The 22,536-nt window shown below is 33.8% G+C and overlaps 1 protein-coding gene across 4 annotated transcripts in view; it reads right to left on the reverse strand.

Moving 5' to 3' along the window:
* Nucleotides 1-22,536, reverse strand: part of LOC108634550 (probable ubiquitin carboxyl-terminal hydrolase FAF-X) — a 142,706-nt gene that overhangs the window by 19,771 nt on the left and 100,399 nt on the right. For all 4 annotated transcript variants that reach the window (XM_018044516.1, XM_018044515.1, XM_018044518.1 and 1 more), the window contains exons 27-37: nt 21,006-21,114; nt 20,526-20,672; nt 19,297-19,443; nt 17,160-17,382; nt 13,513-13,733; nt 11,595-11,785; nt 5,994-6,167; nt 3,430-3,571; nt 1,493-2,240; nt 1,085-1,208; nt 138-363 (exon numbers count right to left, since the gene is read on the reverse strand). In XM_018044516.1, the coding sequence (XP_017900005.1) occupies nt 138-363; nt 1,085-1,208; nt 1,493-2,240; nt 3,430-3,571; nt 5,994-6,167; nt 11,595-11,785; nt 13,513-13,733; nt 17,160-17,382; nt 19,297-19,443; nt 20,526-20,672; nt 21,006-21,114 (2,452 nt within the window). The remainder of the gene's footprint in view (nt 1-137; nt 364-1,084; nt 1,209-1,492; nt 2,241-3,429; nt 3,572-5,993; nt 6,168-11,594; nt 11,786-13,512; nt 13,734-17,159; nt 17,383-19,296; nt 19,444-20,525; nt 20,673-21,005; nt 21,115-22,536) is intronic.

The following is a 22,536-nucleotide window of genomic DNA, read 5'->3' on the forward strand; positions in this document are numbered from 1 at the left end:
TTTTAATAAACCCAATAATGTGTATGAACCTTCATATACAGTACATATCACAAACAATGCATGTTTATTAATTTCAACTGGAAGAAAATATAATTTACACTTAAGCATTTCATAATTAAACCAAACCTTTCAATTACCTGACTAGAAGGTCCTGGAGATGTGAAAGATGAAGGACAAGGCCCATCTTGCAAAGAAAAATGTGCAACAAATACTATAAGTTTTGCAAATACACCCCTCACTTCAGCACTAGGGCACTCCAGAAGGTATTCAGAGAAACGATTTGAAACACTGAAAAGCACATTATGAGCAAACCAAAAACGTACATTCTTGCTGTGACGGAGTAGAATGCACAATGCATCATACCTGAAAAAGGAAAATAAATGAATTTTCAACATGGGGCCCCATTCTGACTACTACAATAAACAGCTTTGTATGAACCAAATAAAGAGGAAAGATCTCTATAATTAATAATCTTAGAGGTTTTGGGGGCTGGGGAGAGAAAGGGGGGCACACCATGCAGCTTATGGGACTTTAGCTCTCTGACTAGACACTGAATCCTGGCACTTCGCAATGCAAAGTGCACTTCGCAATGCAAACACAGAGTCCACTGGACTCTCAAGGAATACACAGTCACAGTAGGTTTTAATACAAATACCAGCCCTCTGACTTTTCTACTCCCACAGTCACAAAATGAATTTAATGAGAACTGTGTATGCAGGGGAATACAAATCTATTTGATAATCTCTTTTTGACCTAGTGATATCTCCTTAACATTTTCTAATCTGAGATGCTATGAACAGTTATCATCTCAAGGTATTAGTGTCTTCCATACCTTTATAAATATAAACAATCATTTAAAACTCCTCTATCTATTTAAACATAAGCCAGAATCCATATACCGAAGACTTAACAAGCATTTTAAATACATAGTTTCTCACAACACTGCTACCAAGACTTTTATCTTTTATTTAAAATTTGAAATGACTCCCATAGTCAGGAGAAAACAAAGCAATCTAATCTAAGCAATCTTATCATAAACTTTACCAATTGTAAGTACAAAGTAAATAAAATGAAAGCTATGTACCAATCACTGGCAGGGCCACGGACTATTTTCTTTGTGTGAAATCCAGTGGTGAAGAGGAACCTAGCTGCAAGCTGAATGCTAATCATAGTAATTTCTTCAGCTTCAGGCAATAAGTGATCTTGTCCTTCAATAAAAAGCACATTAACAATCAAACACAATTTTTGCCTAAAAGTGCTTAAATAAATGCTCTTTTTTTAGCGAAAAGTAATCTTCAGCACTTATCTCGGCACTTAACCAATCTACATTTCAAACTAATGCTTAGTCAAAACTCTCCTAAGTTCAGGTTCTTCTGTCTCCAGATACTGACTGCCACTATTCAAAAGTATGGGTAACTTAAATAACTGGCACTGAATATGCTGACGCATTTAAACTGAAATGAGTGTAAATAATTTTATAAAAAAAACTTACCTGGAGCAGGGCTTAAGTAAACACCATTACATGTAAGCAATTTTTTCACAAACTGAAAATATTCTAAACTGTACTGCATTCGGTTATGCATGAATTGCACATTTTGTTTTCGCACACTTCTCTCAATGGCTGGTGACATAATCTGATGGGGTTTTGTGACAGTTAGCTCTGATATGTATCTTATCATTTCATCTTCTTGGTCTATTGTGTCCATTCGTTCATAAAACAGAATATAAGCATTCCACCATCTTTTCTGCCTTCTGTACGACATGCGTTTCATCATATGATCAAATACTTCTCCCATGTACTCTCCACCAAAACACTGATTTTTCATTTCTTCATCATCATCCATTTTACACTCTGTTACATCTCCATCATCAAATTTATACCAGCGATTTCTCTCACCATCTTTGCCATTCCTCTGAATGATGTAGGAGTAATAATGTCCACCACTTGCTTGACCACTGTGTACAAGCACCCCCACAAGTCTGTATTTCGTGTTTCCAGTTCTGTCACTTCCAGACTGTTCATTCTGTTCCATCAACTGACTCTCTGAGTTTACATTAGCTCCTTCCAGCTTTGCAACACCTGGTACTGTGTAAGGTTCCATGTCCAGCTCTCGTGGAAATTCAAAATAATCATTGAATTTAATTGCACATTCTCTTTCCCAGTCATAGTCAAAACGTTTCAATTGAATAGCAAGAACAGGAGGCAATTTTTTAATTAGCAACCGTTTTACTGTATCAACCTACAATAAATTTTAAATATAATTGAATGTTCTTCTACAAAACAAATAATAAAACAAAAGACTTTATAATAGTATAATGTAAAACTTTATGATCAGCTAAATTTACAAATGATAATAAACATAATTATTCACTATCACTGACTTTTTCAAAATATTTACAGCAAACCAAAAGATATAATCATTCATCTGTTGCAAAGTGATACCAAAAAAAAAAATAGTGACAGACAAAACTAATGACTACCTGGTTCCCACTGTCACTGCTATCTGATCATGTTACACTTCTTAACTTTACTTTTATGTTAATAAGTAGAATCTGCTATGAGCAAACAGGAGAAATAATACAAGTAATAATATACTAATACATACAGAGTGCAGTCCCAGATAACATACTACCACGCTGCATTTAATTCACATCATCTTCTGGAACACTGCTACCAAATTCCTTTCTTTAAAATATATGGATTAAGAGCAGCTTGTGGAAGAAGAAACTGCCCTAGCAAAAACTGTATCAAAGATAACATGGGTGGCTTTAGAGGCCACAATTTTAATGTTGCTAAAATTCAAACAATGCAAGTAACTTGGAGATGAGAGGGTACAGTGAGTCCAGAAAAACATCAACTATTTTTAAAATAGTATGTATTTTCAAAAACGTAATAATTCCACCCCACAGGCTGTTTAGGTGGCCACAAATAAAATTAGTTGGTGGGATTTTACAATCAGACCTGATCTTTAAAACTGCAAGCTGTTCTAAAAATCTGATAACCAAATAAAATTAACACAGTTGTTCTAAAGTTGAAAAATAAGCCTGAGTATGAAAGGGGAAAAATATTTTCTGTTAGCAACTCTTCAAGTTCGAGGAATTCAATGCTTATGGGATTCAGGAAAGAAATGAAAAGTTACTGACCTTTGTAAACTACAAGAAAAAAATCGTTTTCGTAATCTATAAGAAACAGTGATGTTAACTTGTCATGACTTCTAAAATCATTCACCCAATTTAAAGGACTTTTCTCAATTTATTATTGCTTTCTTTTAATATCATTTCCCTAACAAATCTTTCTTAATCAGTTATCATGTTGAGTACTATTACATCACAGCATAGGTAAACTTTGAGGTTAAAAACAGCTTTGATGTTTCCCATCTCCCATATGTTAAATGTCATCATATTTACTTAAAAATAAGGAAAACATACCTTTTTATCACATTTTTCACAACGATAAGCATTTGCACCTTCCAGTAAATCACCTTTGATATACTGTTCCAAAGAATCGAGAAGGTTTTGGTGATTTCTAATATCTACATTCAGAGTTGTAAAAGATTCTTCACACTCATATCTGAAGAAATCATTTAAGAAACATTAAAAGGATTTATTCTGTTGCTTACTTTCAGAAAAAAGCTGCTACATATCTATCACTATTTTACAGATATAGAAGTGGGCGGGGTGGTAGTGATGGTGAAGCAGGAGACTGAAGAGATGAACATAGTTCAATTTACTAGGTAGAATATGATTTAAAGCCAGGTTTTTCTGACCTCACTCTTTCCATTTTTTATTTTTTATTATTATTATAATTTTTTTTTTTTTCCGGAAACTGATCCTGATTTCTTTATTTTGGGGTTTGCTTATATACTTTTTGTTACACATAGGGATGAATACAGAGTCTTGCAGGGGTCAGCAGTCCTGACCTTTATCAAAATCAGGTGCTTTACATAAAAAAAGATCTTAGGGGTTTTACATCATCTTCTGGCCATGAGGCCTGCTGACATTTTATAAATACTGCTACCTATGTTAAGTAGTACTGATTTACAGGAAGGAAAAGGTATATATTCATCAGATTTAGAATAAAAGGCTACTTATGAACTGAATTTTTAAATGTTCCTCTATTTATGTCATGTAAAATAGCAACTAATGTTTAAGGCACTTAGAGGCCAAGTTCCAGCCTAAGGTATGATACAAGTTAAACTATCCAACATACTTTTACAACTACAGAACTGTCAAAAAATTTACAGTGTGGGTTAAGTAATGTGGTAAGAGTCAGCAACCCACATTGTAAAGGAGCAGCTTTCAGAAACTTCTAATGATATACTAATAAATTCTGAAAATAGATTCTCAACCAATAAATCAACTGATCCAACACATCTATCAAGAGTGCCTGGGAATTCCCTATTGGTCCAGTGGTTAAGACCCTGTGCGTTCACTGTCAAGGGCCTGGGTTTAATCCCTGGTCAGGAAATAGACTCCACCAGCCATGGGTGTGGCAAAAAAACAAACAAAGAAAGCCCACTATGTGTAAAGCATAGAGGATACTATGATTCAGACAGTCCATATTTAGAAGCTTATGGTACAGAAAGACAAAACAATGGAAGTACACTACAGAAGTATTTACTACACATGTTCATAGTGTGATAGAAACCTGTCCATGGAGGAGAAAAATGGTCTTAGGGGACAAGACAGACTTCATCTACAGTTTGGTACACTCAAAAAAACCCATGTTCTATAATACTAGAAAGATTCGGGATGCTTACATACTCTTAAAACATCTAAAATATAAAAACTAGTCTTGTCGGAAATGTGTACTGCTTTTGCACGATACGTGTGTCAGAGAAAAAAAATTTACAAGTATTCTGAAAAATGTGTAAAAAAAAATTGAGGACTGATAGGTGACAAAGAGCTAGATTTTTACTGGTCCCCTAATGTGAAGTATCTTACTTAAGAATCCAAATTGGCCATGCTAGGTGAATAAATCTCTCTCCATATTCCAAATGAATAGCACTGTAAAAAGAAGTTCTCATTTATGTGATTTTACCTTTATTTTCTTAGTTTCAAAAATATCTGCTTTATTCACTCACACCAAACTAATTATAGAAAATAATAATTTTAGAAATACTATCATTTTGTGTATCTGTATCTTGCGAATGTGTAATAAAACTCCCACAACAGGCATAAATGAGTGTTCATCATTAAACCTTCTGAATTATTATTAACATTAACGTAAGTTATTTATTTTCATCAGGAACCTGTAGTAAGTTAATCTCTCCCAAACTGCTACAAAACACAGAAAAATACCTTGTCAATTTCTGCTACTGATGTGATGTGCAAATATATCTAACATATCTTAAGAATGGTAAGAATCAACAGTAAATTTAAAATTGCTACATGAACTATACTACTCTAGATCCACCATTAACCTCAAAACTTACTGTATTTTTAATTACTTACTTATTTAAAAAGTTTTGTTGGGTAACTAAACAAACTCCAAACAGCCAGGGATGCATGCTGGAGATTAACTACTAATAGTTAATGAGTGTTTACTATATGCCACATGCCATTTGCAAAAATTCAGTTTGTAAAAGTTTTTCTGCTGTGCTATATGGCTTGAGGGATCTTAACTCCCTGACAGGGACTCATCCTGTAACCCCCTGTAGTGGCAGCAAAGTCTTCACTACACTGGGCCACAAGGGAATTCCCTAAAGTTACTGTATTTCAATTATTATTTTCACTATAACCACCACATAAGTATGAAAATGAAAAAATGTCATTTCCTCAGATATGACAAAATAACGTTAAGAGAAAGGTAATGATACTGAGTAACCCTGAAAACAAAGTACCCACCTAACAGTTGGGTATAGCATAAACATTTTAGTTGGTACTCTCTGCTTCCATACATAAACACTGGCGGAAATTTTATTTGTATTGATACTACTCAAAAAAGGAAGACCAATATAAAGTTCATGTTAAAAATGTTAACTAGTACTTACCTATGTGGGCAGCCCTGGCAAATCTTCTGATCAGCAAAGGACCCTCCCAGGACTTGACTTAGCATAGCTGGATGTCCTAAAGCTTTTAAAGCTTCATCTAAACTATCCACCAAAGAATTAAAAAACTCTAAGGCATCATGTTGTTCACGAAGATTGACAGGTTCACCCCAAAGTCTAAGAGAAAAATAGAATAGAACAAAAGGTATTCTCTATTTCCAGACTACCTGTTGTTTTTTTTTTTTTCTATACAGCAAGAATAACAATGACATTAGACATGTGAGTTGAGGGTTCATCCCTTTATATAGGAAGTATGAATAAACCAGCACATTATTATGTATTGGGTGGCAATATAAAAGAATCTCATACTATAACTATTTTTACAGCAGCAAGCACTTATAATGGTATCTGCTTTACGAAACAGTATAATCATACGTTCTCAATTCAAAAGACCATTAACATGAAAAGGAAAAGTCTCATGTTATATGGAATTTATGTGGAATATAAGTTATATAGAATTTGTAATGACTACTTTGTTATTTAAATCTGCTTAAATTTTGGGTGCTATACTGCAAAGTCCATAGCCATTTATTCCTAAAGTGACTGTTCTAGATGAAAAGACTAAGATTTGCTCTATTTTACAGTGAATGCATTTTCTGTAAGATGAATGGATTTAAAACCTAAGCAAACCAAGTCAGAGAAAACAAATAACAGCTGTGTGTACACAAAATGAGAACTCCTGTTATGAAAAGCCAAGCTATCCTGGAAAACCTAAAACATCTAATTTAACATTTAAAGAATAACCTACATAAAAGAAAGGGCTTCTCAGGTGGCGCTTGTAAGTAAAGGCCTACCTGCCCACACAGGAGTAGAAAGAGAAGCAGGTTCAATACCTGGGTTGGGAAGATCCCCTAGAGAAGGGCATGGCAACCCACCCCAATATTCTTGCCTGGAAAAGTCGCATACACAGAGGAGCCTGGTCAGCTATAGTCCATAGGGTCTCAAAGAGCTAGACATGACTGAAGTGACTTAGCTTGCATGCACACACATACATAAAAGAGAAACATACTAATTTTTACCAGCTAGTACACACTCACACAAATGTAAAAGAATAGAAACATACTTATTTTTACCAAAAGACAAGGCAAAGACAAGGCAAAAAATTAAACCTGTAAAGTAGGTTTATTTTATGTGTGTGGTGTGCTTTTGGAATTTAAAAAACTGGCTGCTTATTTTAAAATAATTTTAAATTTATATACAGTAACATCCGATCTTTTAGGAGCAAACTATATGATCTTTACCAAACACAGGCAATGGTTTAACAATTATTAATACCACCACTAAGATACTCAGTCAGTCAATTCAGTCGCTCAGTTGTGTCTGACTGTGCAACCCCATGAATCATAGCACGCCAGGCCTCCCTGTCCATCACCAACTCCCGGAGTTCACTCAAACTCATGTGCATTGAGTTGGTGATGCCATCCAGCCATCTCATCTTCTGTTGTCCCCTTCTCCTCCTGCCCCTAATCCCTCCCAGCATCACACTCTTTTCCAGTGAGTCAACTCTTCGCATCAGGAGGCCAAAGTATTGGAATTTCAGCCTCAGCATCAGTCCTTCCAATGAACACGGAGGACTGGTCTCCTTTAGGACAGACTGGTTGGATCTCCTAAACCATACCAATTCTCACACCAAATTTCTCAATGCTACTATGTCAGTAGTCACACTTCTGGATTCTTTTTCCTTTTGAAATCAACTTTTTAAAGCTTTACAGGAATCCAATGAAGTTACTATTTTTTGAAGTTACCTGAATTTTTTCTTTTAACTTTCTTCATATTAGTGATTATGGTTTACCTTTTTCTACCATTTAAGTTTTTTAATTAATTTTACTTTGAGGTAACTGGAGAATTATCTGTTTGACTAATTTACATTCATACCAGCAACAGGTGACCCAGACTCTCTGCATCCTAGCCAGCAAAGAATACCTTCATCCTCTTACTTTTCTTGGCTGTGCCATGCAGTTTGGGGGTTTTCAGTCCCTTAACCAGGGACTGAACCCAGGTCCTTGACAGTAGAGCTCAAATCCTAACCATTAGATAGCCAGGGAATTCCTTCCCATTCCTTTACTTTTAATTTACAGCATTAAGTTTATTTTGAAATATTTATTTATCTCTTGCTGTACTGGGTCTTCATTGCCACACACAGGCTTTCTTGAGTTGCCAAGAGCAGGGGATACTCTCCAAGTTGCTGAGTGCCGGCTTCTCTCATTGAAGCCCAGGCTCTAGGGTGCTTAAGTATCTGCAGTTGTGATGCACAGCACTAGAAGTTCTAGTCAGACCAATTAACCAAGCATAAGAAATAAAACATCCAGAGTGGAAAATTCAAAAGATTCAACCAAAAATCTGTTGAATTAAGTTAATTTAGCAAAGTTGCAGCATTATGAAACCAACACTGGGACTTCCTGGGTGGTCCAGCGGTTAAGATTCCACCTTGCAATGAGAATTCAAACCTTAGTGGGAAAACTAAGGTAACACATGCCATGGGGCAACAAAGTCTACATGCTACAACTACAGAAGCTTGGATGCCATAACTAGACTGAAGCCTGTGTACTATAATGAAAGACCTCAAACGCCATAACTAAGATCTGACATAGCCATAAGTAGTTTTAAAATCCTTAAAATGATTACCTAAAAATCAGTATGAAGAATTATCATTAATGTATATAGAATTTCAACTTTAGGAAGGTGAAAAAAGATAATGGTACACAAATGTGAACGGACATAACTGGTGTCACTGAACTATATACTAGAAGACATTTAAAATGGTAAATATTAATGTTTTACAAATTTTACCACAATAAACAGTAAATTGGAGTCAAAAGAATTTCATTAAAATTAAAAATTTTTGTGCATCAAAAGACACTACTAAAAAAAGGAAAAAGACAATGTGGGGGGGAAATGTTTACAGGTAATTTATCTAAAAACTTAGTATGATGACTATATAAAGAACTCTTGTAAAAGAACAACAAAAAGACAGTGTGTACCAGAATATCAAGTACCCTGAAAAAAAAAAACTGTCAAAAACAAAAAGATGCTCAGTGTTATTAATTAGAGAAATGAAAGTGAAACATAAATGATATATCACTTCACATGCACAGAGAAGCAATCATTAAAAACAAGAAAACCAAAACAACACAAACTCCCTACATATATTAGTATGAATAGTGAAAATGTGTACTCCTCACAGTCTGATGGTGGAAAAATAAAACGGTACAAACGATGAGGAAGAGTCCGATGGTTCCTTGCAAGAGTAAACAGAGAATTACCACATGATTCACCAAATACACATCTTAGATACATACTAAAAGAAATAAAAACTTATGTAAATACAAAAAGTTATAGGATATGACTGTTCACAGCAGTACTGTCCACAACAGGGAATAGATAGAAACCATCCAAAGATCCATCCACTAATGAGTGAATAACAAAGAATATGGATTATTCATAAAAATGGATCATCATTTAGCTATGAAATGAAGTTCCAATACATGCTAAAACAGTGGTATACATTAAAATATGCTTAGAAAGAAACTAGTCCCCAAATGCCATACTGTGACTGAATATATATATTCAACACAGGCAAATTCATATAAAGAATGTTGGGTTTTAAGAAGGGGAAATGAGGAATGCTTCTTTAACAGGCATGAGGATTTCCTTTTGGGTGATAAGAATATTGTGGAATAAGACTGCTCAATAATAACACTAGTGATAGTACATTTTCAATGTGTTAAGTGCCAGTGAACTTTCAAATGGTTGTTACGAAGGTTAATTTTATGTTAATCAACTTTGCCAGAAAAGAAAAAACACACTGAGAACATAATGTGTTTAGACTGTAGGTAGTACAAAGTGCTTTTTAAATTGTAAGCTTTCCACCATTATATGGTGGGAATAACCATAAAGGCAAAAATCAGAAACATCATATTTAAACACACATTACAGTTTAGAACATTAAAGTACAAACATTTTAATTCTGTATTACAATGAAAAAAACTTGACACATCTATGGATCTAGCTATACCTATAGGTAGAAATACACAGATACATACATCCATGTAATACAGTTTTGCTATCTAACTATAATTACATATACAAATAATGGAATGAAACATTTTAAGATAAAAACTCATCATATAGTAATCTAAAAGAATAAGAACAGAAATGCTAACCAGAATACTAATAAAATCTTCAATCACAAAGAGAGTAAGATTTTAATAAAAATTTGTACAGTAACATGTTAAGAGAAGATAGACATATTTGCCAGGTGAGAGAACCGAAAGAGGAAATGTGCATATTTGGTAGGAAATATTACAAAGGCAAATAAGTCTTTTGACCTAGGTTGAGAGTTTTAATCTGGAGAATACACTCTTAATCTGACTCTTTAATAGGCATGAGGATTTCCTTTTCGAGGAGAATACATAGAAGTTATACTGAAAAATAATGGGGGTACTACAAATTCATGAGTTAAAAAAAAAAATCTATATCCTATATAAAAAATACTGTCCTGACTGAAACACAAGGTGACCCAGAAGTTATAGGAGTCCTCTGCTTACCCACCTCCAACCACTCAGGAGGTCCTGTGCTGAAATAAGTTCTTAACACTTGTAAAGGACTATAGCCTTCCTCTATTTGGATATTAGTGCTATTTAGTTACAGCCATAGCTGGGCATGATACAAAGCCTTGATAAAATTAATGAAAAAGAAACCAGATCACAATGTAATTGAGCTTTTAAAATAAAACAGCAGAATACATTTTATTGGTCACTTGAGTAGGATGCTAAGAAACTACTACATGATTACTTTATAAACATAAATGTAAGAAAAAATGAAATTGTTATCTGTCCCAGTTCTGATGTAGGTATTATTTTAAGGTTATTTAACTGATGAAGGACACTTTTCTTTATACTGAGTGATTCTTTCCTACCATAAACATATACAGTCTCTATCTTCACCAGGAATATAAAATCATGTTTGAAGTAGGACTGTCCATTCACAAACAGGGAATAATATACTTGAATCAACTGAAGCCTTGTAATCCTAGTTAAGAATAGCTCATGAGTGAAGTCAATTCGATTGCCTACATACCATCGCTGAACTAAGAATGGTTTTATACATACTAAATGGCTGGGGGAAAAAAATCAGTAATATTTCATAACAACTGAAAATAATATCAATTTGAGATTTCAGTGTCCATAAAAAAGGAGTTTAACAGAGCCACACCTTACTCATTTAGGTATTGTTTACAGTTGCTTTCCTGTTATAAAAGTAGAGTTGAGTAGGTGTGACAGACCATTATGACCTGGAAATCTAAAAAATACAGGGGCAAAAAAAAAAAAAAAAAAAACTAAAAAAAAGGAAAAGAAAACAACAAACCAAAGTCAGAACCAAAATGCAATTAATAAAATTCACACTGGGCAAAGTCCCTAGATTCTTTATTCTTAACTGCAAACAAACAAAAAAACAAACAAACAACACAAAGTAACCCCCACCCCTACTCTTAGTATACTGAGATTTTAATAAAACTAAAATCATCATTCACCCATGATTTACCTGAACTGTTTCCAAAATCCTCTGGGGACATAGTATTGTAGCCGGGAAGCAGCTAAATGACCAAAGATAACCTGAAGGTGTCTCAGAACACCAATATTGTACTCTTTCCTATCTTCTGTTTTATTTAATGCTGGTTTGTCTTCAAATTGATGAGGGTATCCAAATACATCATCTCGGGGATCAACATTACTCTGAAGGTCAAAAAATATCACTGATGACCTAATTTAACTTTAAAAGTATAGTGAAATAAGTTGAGACAAATACAAATAAATGAGTAACGATCTGTATTATTTTATACTGAGTATCTAAAGCACATAACATTCATTTTGTAATATTAGTGCTTCTCCCCCAAACTCACAGATGGACTAACATTTTTAAAAAAACACACATTAAAAACCATAATATCCACCAGAGATAGTATAAGAGACAAAAATCTGAGTAAACCGGACTGGCGATTTGTGAGTGCTTTATGTAAAAACCTTTGGCGATATGTGTTACTTAGTCTTTCTAAGATTCCATTTTTTCTTGTGAGATAATATGTTCTTCACAGATTATATGAGATAAATTATGTGATATGGTCTGAATTATTAATACTTAATATAGTAATTAAGAGTACCTTTGGCCAAAACAGAGATGGAGTTCTAAAGGTCTTTATCATTCTACAAAGAATTCAGTTGTTTTACAGAGCTGAGTATTTTTTTATACTCTTTGCTCCAAGTTTGAGGCTTATGACATAGAAGTAAATACCCAGTTTCTGCCTTTGAATAGCTCACAGCCTAGGAAAAGAAACTAGTAAGCAGATAGCTAACCATTCTGCAAGGCTGAGACACATAAAGTACAGGGATCAAGTAGCAAAGGTAGATATCTCATTTGAGATTCTACTGCTTTTTCTGCTTTATTTCCTTCTTGGGTATATGACTAGCTATCTCTTATGCTCAACTTGGCATCCTAGCAGTTAACATGGGCTATAGAACTAGATATTTAAAATTCCAATTTTCTTTCAGAGTGGTTATTAAGCAAGTATTGGTCTGTGCACCCCAAATGGTGAGTCTAAGAAATGTAAACCTAACCAGATCCTAATGATTAGCCAGATCTGAGAAGAGTAACGTAAGTTATGTTTCAGAATATCTCTAAGTGATGGACCACTACTTGAGAGCCAAACTACTCTTGGCAAAAAAAGGCTAGAAACACGGGAATGAGGAAAAGCGCATTCACTACATTTAGAATATTCTATTTCTAGAAACTTATTTAAGGAAAAAGTGAAAGACTTAAAAAACAAAAACAAAAGACCCACTGTTTCTACATAAATATCACCAAAACTCCTTTACTTATGTTCTTATGAGCTGTATCTTAGTTTCATTTACTCTGATCAGCCACTAAAACCTAACTTTTCTATTACTTCATTCTGTATTGGATACTCTTGATATGTAGCCTTATTATCTGTTACCTAACCCTTAGCTTAATTTAAAGTAGCAGATCAATTTGTTTCTTTATGAGAAAAAGCCGTTATCTGACAAAAATATTTAAACTATCTTAAGAATAATCAGATTATAAAATAAGTGAAATCAACTAAATGAAATAATATATTTTAAAAGTTATAGGATGAAAACATAATCTCATTATTTTAAATGAAGATATCGATCACTTTACAATTTATACTTACCAAGGCCCACAGACATGATTACATTAACTGCTGCTTTAAAAAAAACACAGAAAATGTGTAATAAAGATTATCAACTGCAGCTTAAAGTCTATTACATAAATGAGCACTATAATGTGCCAAAGACAGTAGATCAGATATTCTTGTTCTATCAAATGAAGTTTAAAATAGTCCTAGGTATAACATTCTAAGAGAGAAAAACAGTATCTAGTATGAAGATGTTAACAACAAAGGAAAAAAACTGTAATTAAAACTTACTTCACTGTCCTGCTTCTCATCACCAAACATATCATCATCTATATCACTACCTGTGCCTTCAATTGCAAGAATACTATTCCTGATGGAAGGAATCATGTATAACTGCTGGATCACAGAATTCATATAACAAGTAGCACCAGCATTTTTGAGTCCCACAAATCCTTTTGGTGGGCGGGGTCCAACAGGTGGTAGATATTCCCACTCAGTAAGTGCTTCACAAGCTAAAAGAAAAAAAAAAAGATGCACATAATATGAAAATAATGATTCTGTCCACTGGTAGCTTTGTTGCGCTACAAATTAAAATTAGCAAGAATTCTATTTGCATCGTTACAAAAGTATATTAAGAGACTACATGATTTTAGTAATACGTGCCACTATACAGTGCTGAGTTGCCTTCAAGTTCTTAAATTGAGAAATATTACAATTTCATACCAAGAATAGTAATTACAAAAATTAAAAAAACAATAGTCAATAAAAAGTACTACAATTTTCAACACTCCTAGTGGACTTTAAAATGAAAATGAGAAAGCCACCATGCAAAAAGTCTGGCAGCTCTCTATGGAGTTACAAATGATTCTGTAATTTTACTCTAAGATGTCTATTCAAAAGAAATGAAAATACATATCCACATAAAAATGCACAAGGATGTTCATATCAGCATTCTTCATGACAGCCAAAAACTGGATTAAAAGTATCTACACGTCACAATTACATTAGATTAGTATCGCCTAAGGCTGTGGTGGGAAGGACAGAGAAGCTGAAGATGATGAATGACTACAGAAGGTCATAAAAATTCTTTGGGGGATAATGGGAGAATGTCATGAAATCAGATTAGGTTATGGTTGCAAAACACTAAAAATAAATGAAAAAAATCAATGCAATTGAAATTATATCCCAATAAAGTCATTCAAAACAACAAAAACCATGTGACTTTATACATACATATATTTAAATTTTCAATTTTAATTCCCTATTTTATAATTAAATTAATTACATGTTAGTGACTTAAGATCATGTGAGTTTCAAGTCATAGTTCCACATCACAAAAACTTTAAACTTCAAGTGAATGCTTCCTTCCTTACACAGTGATGAAGGAGAAGCAAAAATTGCTTTGGCTACAGTCAAGTTTTATTTTGAGAAGTAAGCAAGAGTATACTTGAAAGGTCTGTGAGAAATGTAAAATACTTTATAACCCTTGCCACTTCTCATATAACCAAAAACAACCATTAATCAGTAACCTGGAGATGGATTATATAAATTATTGTTGTTGTTGTTCAGCTGCTCAGTTGTGTCCAGTTCTGCAACTCCATGAACTGTAACACACAAAGCTTCTCTATCCTTCACTATCTCCCAAAGTTTGCTCAAAGTCACGTCCATTGGTGCGGTGACGCTACCTAACCATCTCATCCTCTGCTGCACCTTTCTCCTCCTGCCCTCAATCTTTCCCTGAAACAGGGTCTTTTCCAAATGAGTCTGCTCTTTGTATCAGTTGGGTCTTTTAATTTCATACCACGTGCAGTGATTTCAGACCCCAAGAAAACGAAAGTCTGTCACTTTTTTTTCTCCCATCTATTTGCCAGAAAGTGATGGGAGATCAGATGCTATGATGTTAGTTTTTTGAATATTGAGTTTTGACCCAATTTTTCCACCCTCCTCTTTCACCATCAAGAGTTTCTTTAGTTCCTCTTTGCTGTTTGCCTAATTTTCTTGAAGAAATCTCTAGTCTTTCTCAGTCTATTGCTTCCCTTTATTACTTCACACTGTTCACTTAAATAGGCTTTACTACCTTGTTGCTATTTTTTGGAACCCTGCATTCAGACAGGTATATCTTTCCTTTTCTCCTTTGCCTTTCAATTTACATTTTTTCTCAGTTATACATAATTTACACTGAACTGCAAACAATATGGCCAATAATTGAATTACATATACTTTTAATATGGCATATTATTCCAAGTGCAAAATTTAAATAAAACAAAGGATGTGTGTACAGTATATTTATTGACTTTTATGACAAAATGAAACAAATTAACAAAAAGGCTATCCATAGTTACAACCTAGATATACAGACAATATCTGCAACCTAGATATACAGACAATATCTGAAGCAGGATTGTGTATGAAGTTAATGTTTAGTGCATATAATGAATAATATAGTCATTAAATTCTTAAGCTAAGTAAGTTTTCAAGAAGCACCTCTTTAGATTCTACAGCATAATAAGTTCAGTAAGAAACTCCCAAAATGTGACTGAAAACTTATTTATATTCTGAAAAAGTATAAGAAAAATAATTTCAGATGCAGTTAAGAGATGCTGTATATTACCGCCATGTCTTGACTTTCTCTAATTCAAGAACAAAGAAACTTTTGATCAAAGTGCAAAGAGGAAAGTGAAAACACTGCCTTAAAAATCAACATTCAGAAAACCAAGATTATGGCATCTGGTCCCATCACTTCATGGCAAATAGATGGGGAATAAGTGGAAACAGTGAGAGACTTTATTTTCTTAGACTCCAAAATCACTGCAGATGGTGACTGCAGCCATGAAATTAAAAGACGCTTGCTCCTTGGAAGAAAAGTTATGACCAACTGAGACAGCATATTAAAAAGCAGAGACATTATTTTGCTGACAAAGGTCAATATAGTCAAAGCTATGGTTTTGTAGTGGTCATTTTATGGATGTGAGAGTTGAAATATAAAGAAAGCTGAGCACCGAAGAATTGATGATTTTGAACTATGGTGTTGGAGAAGACTAGTGAGAGTTCTTTGGACCACAAGGAGCTCAAACTACTCAACCCTAAAGAAAATCAGTCCTTAAAATTCACTGGAAGGACTGATGTTAAAGCTGAAGCTCCAATACTTTGGCCATCAGATCCAACAAACTGACTCCCTGATGCTATGAAATATTGAAGGCAGGAGAAGACGAGGATGACAGAAGATGAGATGGTTGGATGGCATCACCGACTCGATGGGTATGAGTTTGAGTAGGCTCTGGGAGTTGATAATGGACTGGGAGGCCTGGCATGCTGCAGTCCATGGTGTCACAAAGAGTCAGACACAGCTCAACTGAACTGATTTTCTTAACATCAGATTTTATGACCACATTTTCTGTTATTTTAACTTACTCTCCACTTTCTGAATTTCAGTTCTTAACAGGTCTAAAGAAAATGTCCTCCTTTATGAGACAGATACCCACATTAACTGAGAACAAAATAATATACACTAAAATAAAATCTTACATCTGGCAACTTTCTTAAAACTCAGATCAAAATAACTGAAGCTTAAAAAAAAAAATCTTTCCAATGAATTTATTTTAGGTTTTAAGTACAAGTCTGGGACATCAAATCTGGCTTATTAGTCTGGCCTTTGGATTTAATTTCATCTATGATGAAAGAAAGCATTCTTTCAAGTTACCTGATAAATTACCAGAAGACATCTAAAGTACATTTGGAAATTTTTCTGTATAAAGGCTCTGTGCTCATAATGGTCTGTGTATGATTATTGAAATCATTATACTAAAATGACAGCTAAACCAATCTAAAAGTTGCTAAAAACACAAACCTAAGGTAAATGTTTCCTAAAAGAAAAAACCCAGTATTTTAAACATGGAAATATTACTAACCAAAACAGTTTTTGAAGTTAAAATACTTACTAGTTATTGCTGTTCCTATGTAATACATTTCAGTCAAACAGTCTACTATCTGTTTGAGATTCTTTACACAGCCAACAGCTAATGCTACAAGTAGCTCAAACCCAGCATTGATGGTAACTGGTGAACTACAGACCGGGATAGCCTGTTCAGCTGGTAGTTCTCCATTTCTCATACACTGCAGGTAAACTTTGGAGGCAGGAAAGATGAAATCATCTATTAATTCCTAAAGGGTTGAAAAAAAAAACAGATTATAAACTGTTTGTTTGTAATATTTGCTTTATGAAAAAGTGTCCCCTGGAAGGAAAAAGAGTCTTCTAATTATTTGAGACAATCAAATGTCTCATCTCAAATACAACTTTGGAGTTTCAAATAAAATAAAATTCTATTTTAAAAACAGAGTGTAATAAACTCACTTTTTTTGATATTAAGCTTTTTTAAAAACCTTGACTATTAAAAAAATACTCTAAATAAATCTACTTTAATTAAATATGAACTGAAATTAGAGCACTTTGAATAAAAATGAAATACATCAAATGACACTCTTTTCCTTAAATTGTAAGGGATAAGTGAAAAAACTCATGAAATAAATATGATGTAAAAAATAAAGTCTTGTAAAATAAAAGGTTTCACTTTCAAAGTTAGAAACTCAGATTTACTAAATAGCAGAGTCAATTAATACTGCTTGTTAACTTTCTAAAACACTGTATCTGAGCTTTTTCTGAACTCAAAATTACTGGGTTGACCAAATAGTTTGTTCACTGCTTCCCATAAGCTGGCTCTAATAGCTCTCAGCTGTCCTTAAGTTCATTTGAAACAACTGTTAGACTATACTGTGGCAGCTATCATATAGCATGTATTGAAAAAAAAATCAAATTAGTGATTTTTAATGTACTCATATTAACGCTAAAGATGGAGGAAAACATTTTCATCATATTATACTTTATTCTTTCAAGAAAGGTAAAAACACAACTGAACTGCAAAAAATGATTCATGCAGTGTATACAGAAGATGCTGTGACTGATCAAACAAGTTAAAAGTGGTTAAGTTATGTGGAGATTTCTCACTGGGTGATGCTCTACCATCGGGTAAACCAGGTGAAGTTGATGGTGATCAAATCAAGACACTGGGAACAACATCCTACCACCCAATAGATAACTGACATACTTAAAATGTCCAAATCAAGTGCTGAAAATCATTTGCACCAGTATGTTTATGTTAACTGCTTTGATGTTTTAATTTCACATAAGTTAAGAAAAAAAAAAATCCCTTCTTGATCCATTTCCATTTGTTTCTTAAAAACATTTTGTTTTTAAAACAAATTGTGACAGTGATGAAAAGGGGATACACAGTACAATAATGTGGAACCAAAGATTGTGGAGCAAGTGAAATGAATTACCACCAATCCCACCAAAGGCTGGTCTTCAACCAAAGGTGATGTTGTGTATATGATGGGATTGGAAAGGAGTCTTCTATTATCAGCTCCTTTCAGAAAAAAATCAAATGATTAATTCCAACAAGTACTGCTTCCGATCAGACCAACTGGAAGCAGCACTCAATGAAAAGTGTCCTGAATTAGTGAACAGAAAATGTATAATCTTTCATCAGAATAATATAAGACTGTATGTTTCTTTGATCATCAGGCAAAAACTTTTCCAGCTTGATTGGGAAGTTCTAATTCATCCATTGTAATCACCAGATACTGCATCTTTGGATTTCCATTTATTTCAATCTTTACAAATCTCTTAATGGAGAAAATTTCAATTCCCTGGAAGACTGGAAAAGGCCCCTGGAAGAGTTCTTTGCTCAAAAAGATAAAACAGTTTGGGGAAGATGGATTTATGGAGGTGCCTGAAAAATGGCAGAAGTTAATGGAACAGAAAGGTGGATACACTGTTTGATAAAGTTCTTCATGAAAATGAAAAATACACCTTATTTTTACTTTTAAAAAAGGATATTTTGGCTGACTCAACACTTAAAAATTACTGTAACCTTTACAGAGATAAAAGTTTTTCTAAAGTAAATAATTAACAAAAAAGGTCAAGATACCTTAGAGATGAAACAGTGTAGAAATCACCAGATCTGCTAACAACATTCAAAAGTTCAAGATAACTACTTACTACTAAAATGTAGAACTTACTTTAACAAGATTAGCACCTCCTTTTTCACAACCAATATGATACTTTTTCTCAGGTGTTTGAAACGCCAATAACTCTTTTGTTACCCCAAGGTGGCCTTCCAAGATAGGTTCTTCAACACCTGTTTCACCTCTACTTTTAACATTATCCTGTCAAAGGTAAAATATAACAGATCTGACTTAAAGAAAAGAAGGACAAAAAAGATAAGTATAAAAGAGAATTGGAGGAGAGTGGTATCTCAGATAATAATGCTCCCAAACCTGTTCATTCAAGTAATTTATTTCTTCCATACAACTGTATCTTAAACAGTAAATGAAGGCAATTTTGCCCCAACAGGACAGACACGGTCTTGAGATATTTCTGGTTTTCTGGGATGAAACGGGAATTACTAAAAAACTATCTACTGATTAGAACCCAGGAATACTGCTCATTATATTACAATACATAACACAGCTCCTCAAAACAAGAATACTTCATCTAAAATTTTAATGGTACCAAGGTGAAGAAGCTAGAAAAGTTTTCAGAGAAAAACACTTAACAAATTTCAGAAATATATTCTCATAGAACTCTATATATATATAAAGTAGGAAATGATGAAATGTAAGTATTAACATTTATTTAAAATTTTTTAACTTTTATTAACTATGATGATAAAAAAGTAGCAAATGATGAAATATAAGTATTAATCAGACATTTTTTTAAAAAAAATTTTAAAGAACTTTTATTAGTTATAATGATAATTTGGAGAAAAAAAAAATTTTTAATAACAAATTGGAGGAAGGTGAATATCAGCACTCTAAGCCCCAACTATGAAGTAAAACATTTATACAAATATATCTGTATGTTGCTTCTATCAGTCATGAGTTATTAGTTTATCAATGAAAGTACATATTTTGTTTTATTACCTTGCAGGGTTTTTCTCTTTTTTTGGCTTAACATTACTCAAAACTATAAACCCTTCTTTAAAAAGAAAAAAGATTTAATAGTAAGTAATAAACTGAACAGGCTTCCCAGGTGGCTCAGTGGTAAAGAATCTGCCTGCAATGCATAAGCTGTGCACTCAGTCCCTGGGTTGGGAAGACCCGCTAGAGGAAAAAATGGCAATTGAATCCAGTATTCTGGCTGAGAAATCCCAAGGACAGAGGAGCCTGGAGGGCTACACAGTCCATGGGGTCCCAAGAGTCAGACACAACTTAGCAGCTAAGCAACAACAGTAAATGGAACAACTTACCCTAATTCTTTTGAGCCAGTCAATTTCATTGTTGAGAAGAACTTCAGCATTGGGCACATTAATATTATTGTTGAAAGCATAATTTAGAAGGTGCCGAAGAAGAGTGAAATAGTCACCTGAATGTTTACCTCTCTCTCTTGCTGTGCTCTGAAATACAGTAATTGAAACAACATGAATTAAGAAGTCCATGCTCAAAATTAATTGTAACTTTTTTAAAAAGTCCAGAGAACTTGTAAGTTAAGGGACAAAATCTAGTATTAATGGCATAAAAAAGATCTCTGATTTCTATTTTTCAAATAAGATCGAGTATTTTTCCGTTAAGTATTTATAAAAAGCAAATAAAAACCAATGTATAACCAGTAAAGGAAATAACAAGGAAGATTTATTAAACACAATTTTTAAAAAAATCTAAAACCACTATTTCCTTAATGTTCCTTAAAGAATAAACCATACTAATAAGTCTATTAAAAAATGTCTTACCCCCAAAATGGTAAAGAGCAAAGTAATGAGGAAAAGCAGAGGTCTGTGTCCCATGCAACACCTGGTGCACATTAAAAAAAACTGTTCCTGTGCCAACTGACGAACAATTCTGAAATAAAAAGTCTATTTAATGTGTTGCTTTCATGAATAAAATTGACACTAATTATTTCAACACTGGTTTATCTTTAACAAGGAAAATAAATTAATAGTAATATTACAAGATAATTCATCATTAGCACTAAAAAAAAAAAGTTATTTTTCATGAAGTAAAACCTCACATTATACCCAAATAGGCTGGAAATTATTGAGTTAAAATTTATCTTTTTCACTTCTATTTTTTATTATTCTCATGTTTTATATTTTAAATTAATTTTTATCAGACTACAGTTGCTTTCAATGTTGTTAGTTTCTGCTGTACTGCACAATGGATAACTAATATCTCTTAATATGTGACTTTCAGAATCTTTGTAAAGAACGAATAGATGAAACAACATATATCTAAATTTACAGGATATTTTTCAAACCTCTCTTGGAAGAACACATTTACCCTAACAGATACAAGATGCCATGTTCAGTTCAGTTCAGTCTCTCAGTCGTGTCCAACTCTTTGAGACCCCATGCACTGCAGCATGCCAGGTCTTCCTGTCCATCACCAACTCCCAGAGTTCACTCAAACTCACGTCCATCGAGTCAGTGATGCCATCTAGCCATCTCATCCTCTGTTGTCCCCTTCTCCTCCTGCCCCAAATCCCTCCCTATAGCTTAGTCACTAAGTCATGTCTGACTCTGTGTGACACCATGGACATCTTTCCAATGAACAGTGCTTTCAGGCAAACAACCTGGTAATTGTGAGACTACTAGCATTGTCAAACTGTGGAGAAAAACAAACATGGGGACCTACCCCATGCTTCTCCACCTGCAATGCAGGATACCAGAGTTCAATTCCGGGGCTGGCAAGATCCCTCAGAGAAGGGAACAGCTAACCACTCCAGTATTTTTGCCTGGAGAATCCCATATACAGACGAGCCTAGCAGGCTATAGTCCATGGGGTAGCAAAGAGTCAGATGCAACTGACTGACTTTCACCTTCACTCTATGTCTTACTAAATGACAAATTCTGGAAGAGAGGCCCGGTAATTTACACTTTAAATACCAATCCCAAAGATTCTGATAGAAGTTTGAGAACCATTAAAACATTATATTGTATAACATCAATATTAATCTATTTGAGAAGTATTAACAACTCAAACTTACCTGAATAATCCAAATCTACAAATAACATCAATTCACAGACAGTTGTGTAAAACTGGTAATGCTTAAAACTATGGTCTGTTTTGCTCTGAGAATGTGTTCAAATAGCACAGCCTTCCCTTAGTAGCGTAAATAATAAACCCAATTATGTTTTGTTATTTCATAGAATAGTAATCTCTCTAAATTTTGACCAAAGCAGGTTCTTTCAAGCTTTGTTGATGAGTCTTGACATCAGAACATAGCCAAACACATGCTGGATGTTAGTGAGTGAACATTATAAT

This window comes from Capra hircus, unplaced genomic scaffold (genome assembly GCF_001704415.2).
Source record: "Capra hircus breed San Clemente unplaced genomic scaffold, ASM170441v1, whole genome shotgun sequence".
Lineage (NCBI taxonomy): Eukaryota > Metazoa > Chordata > Mammalia > Artiodactyla > Bovidae > Capra > Capra hircus.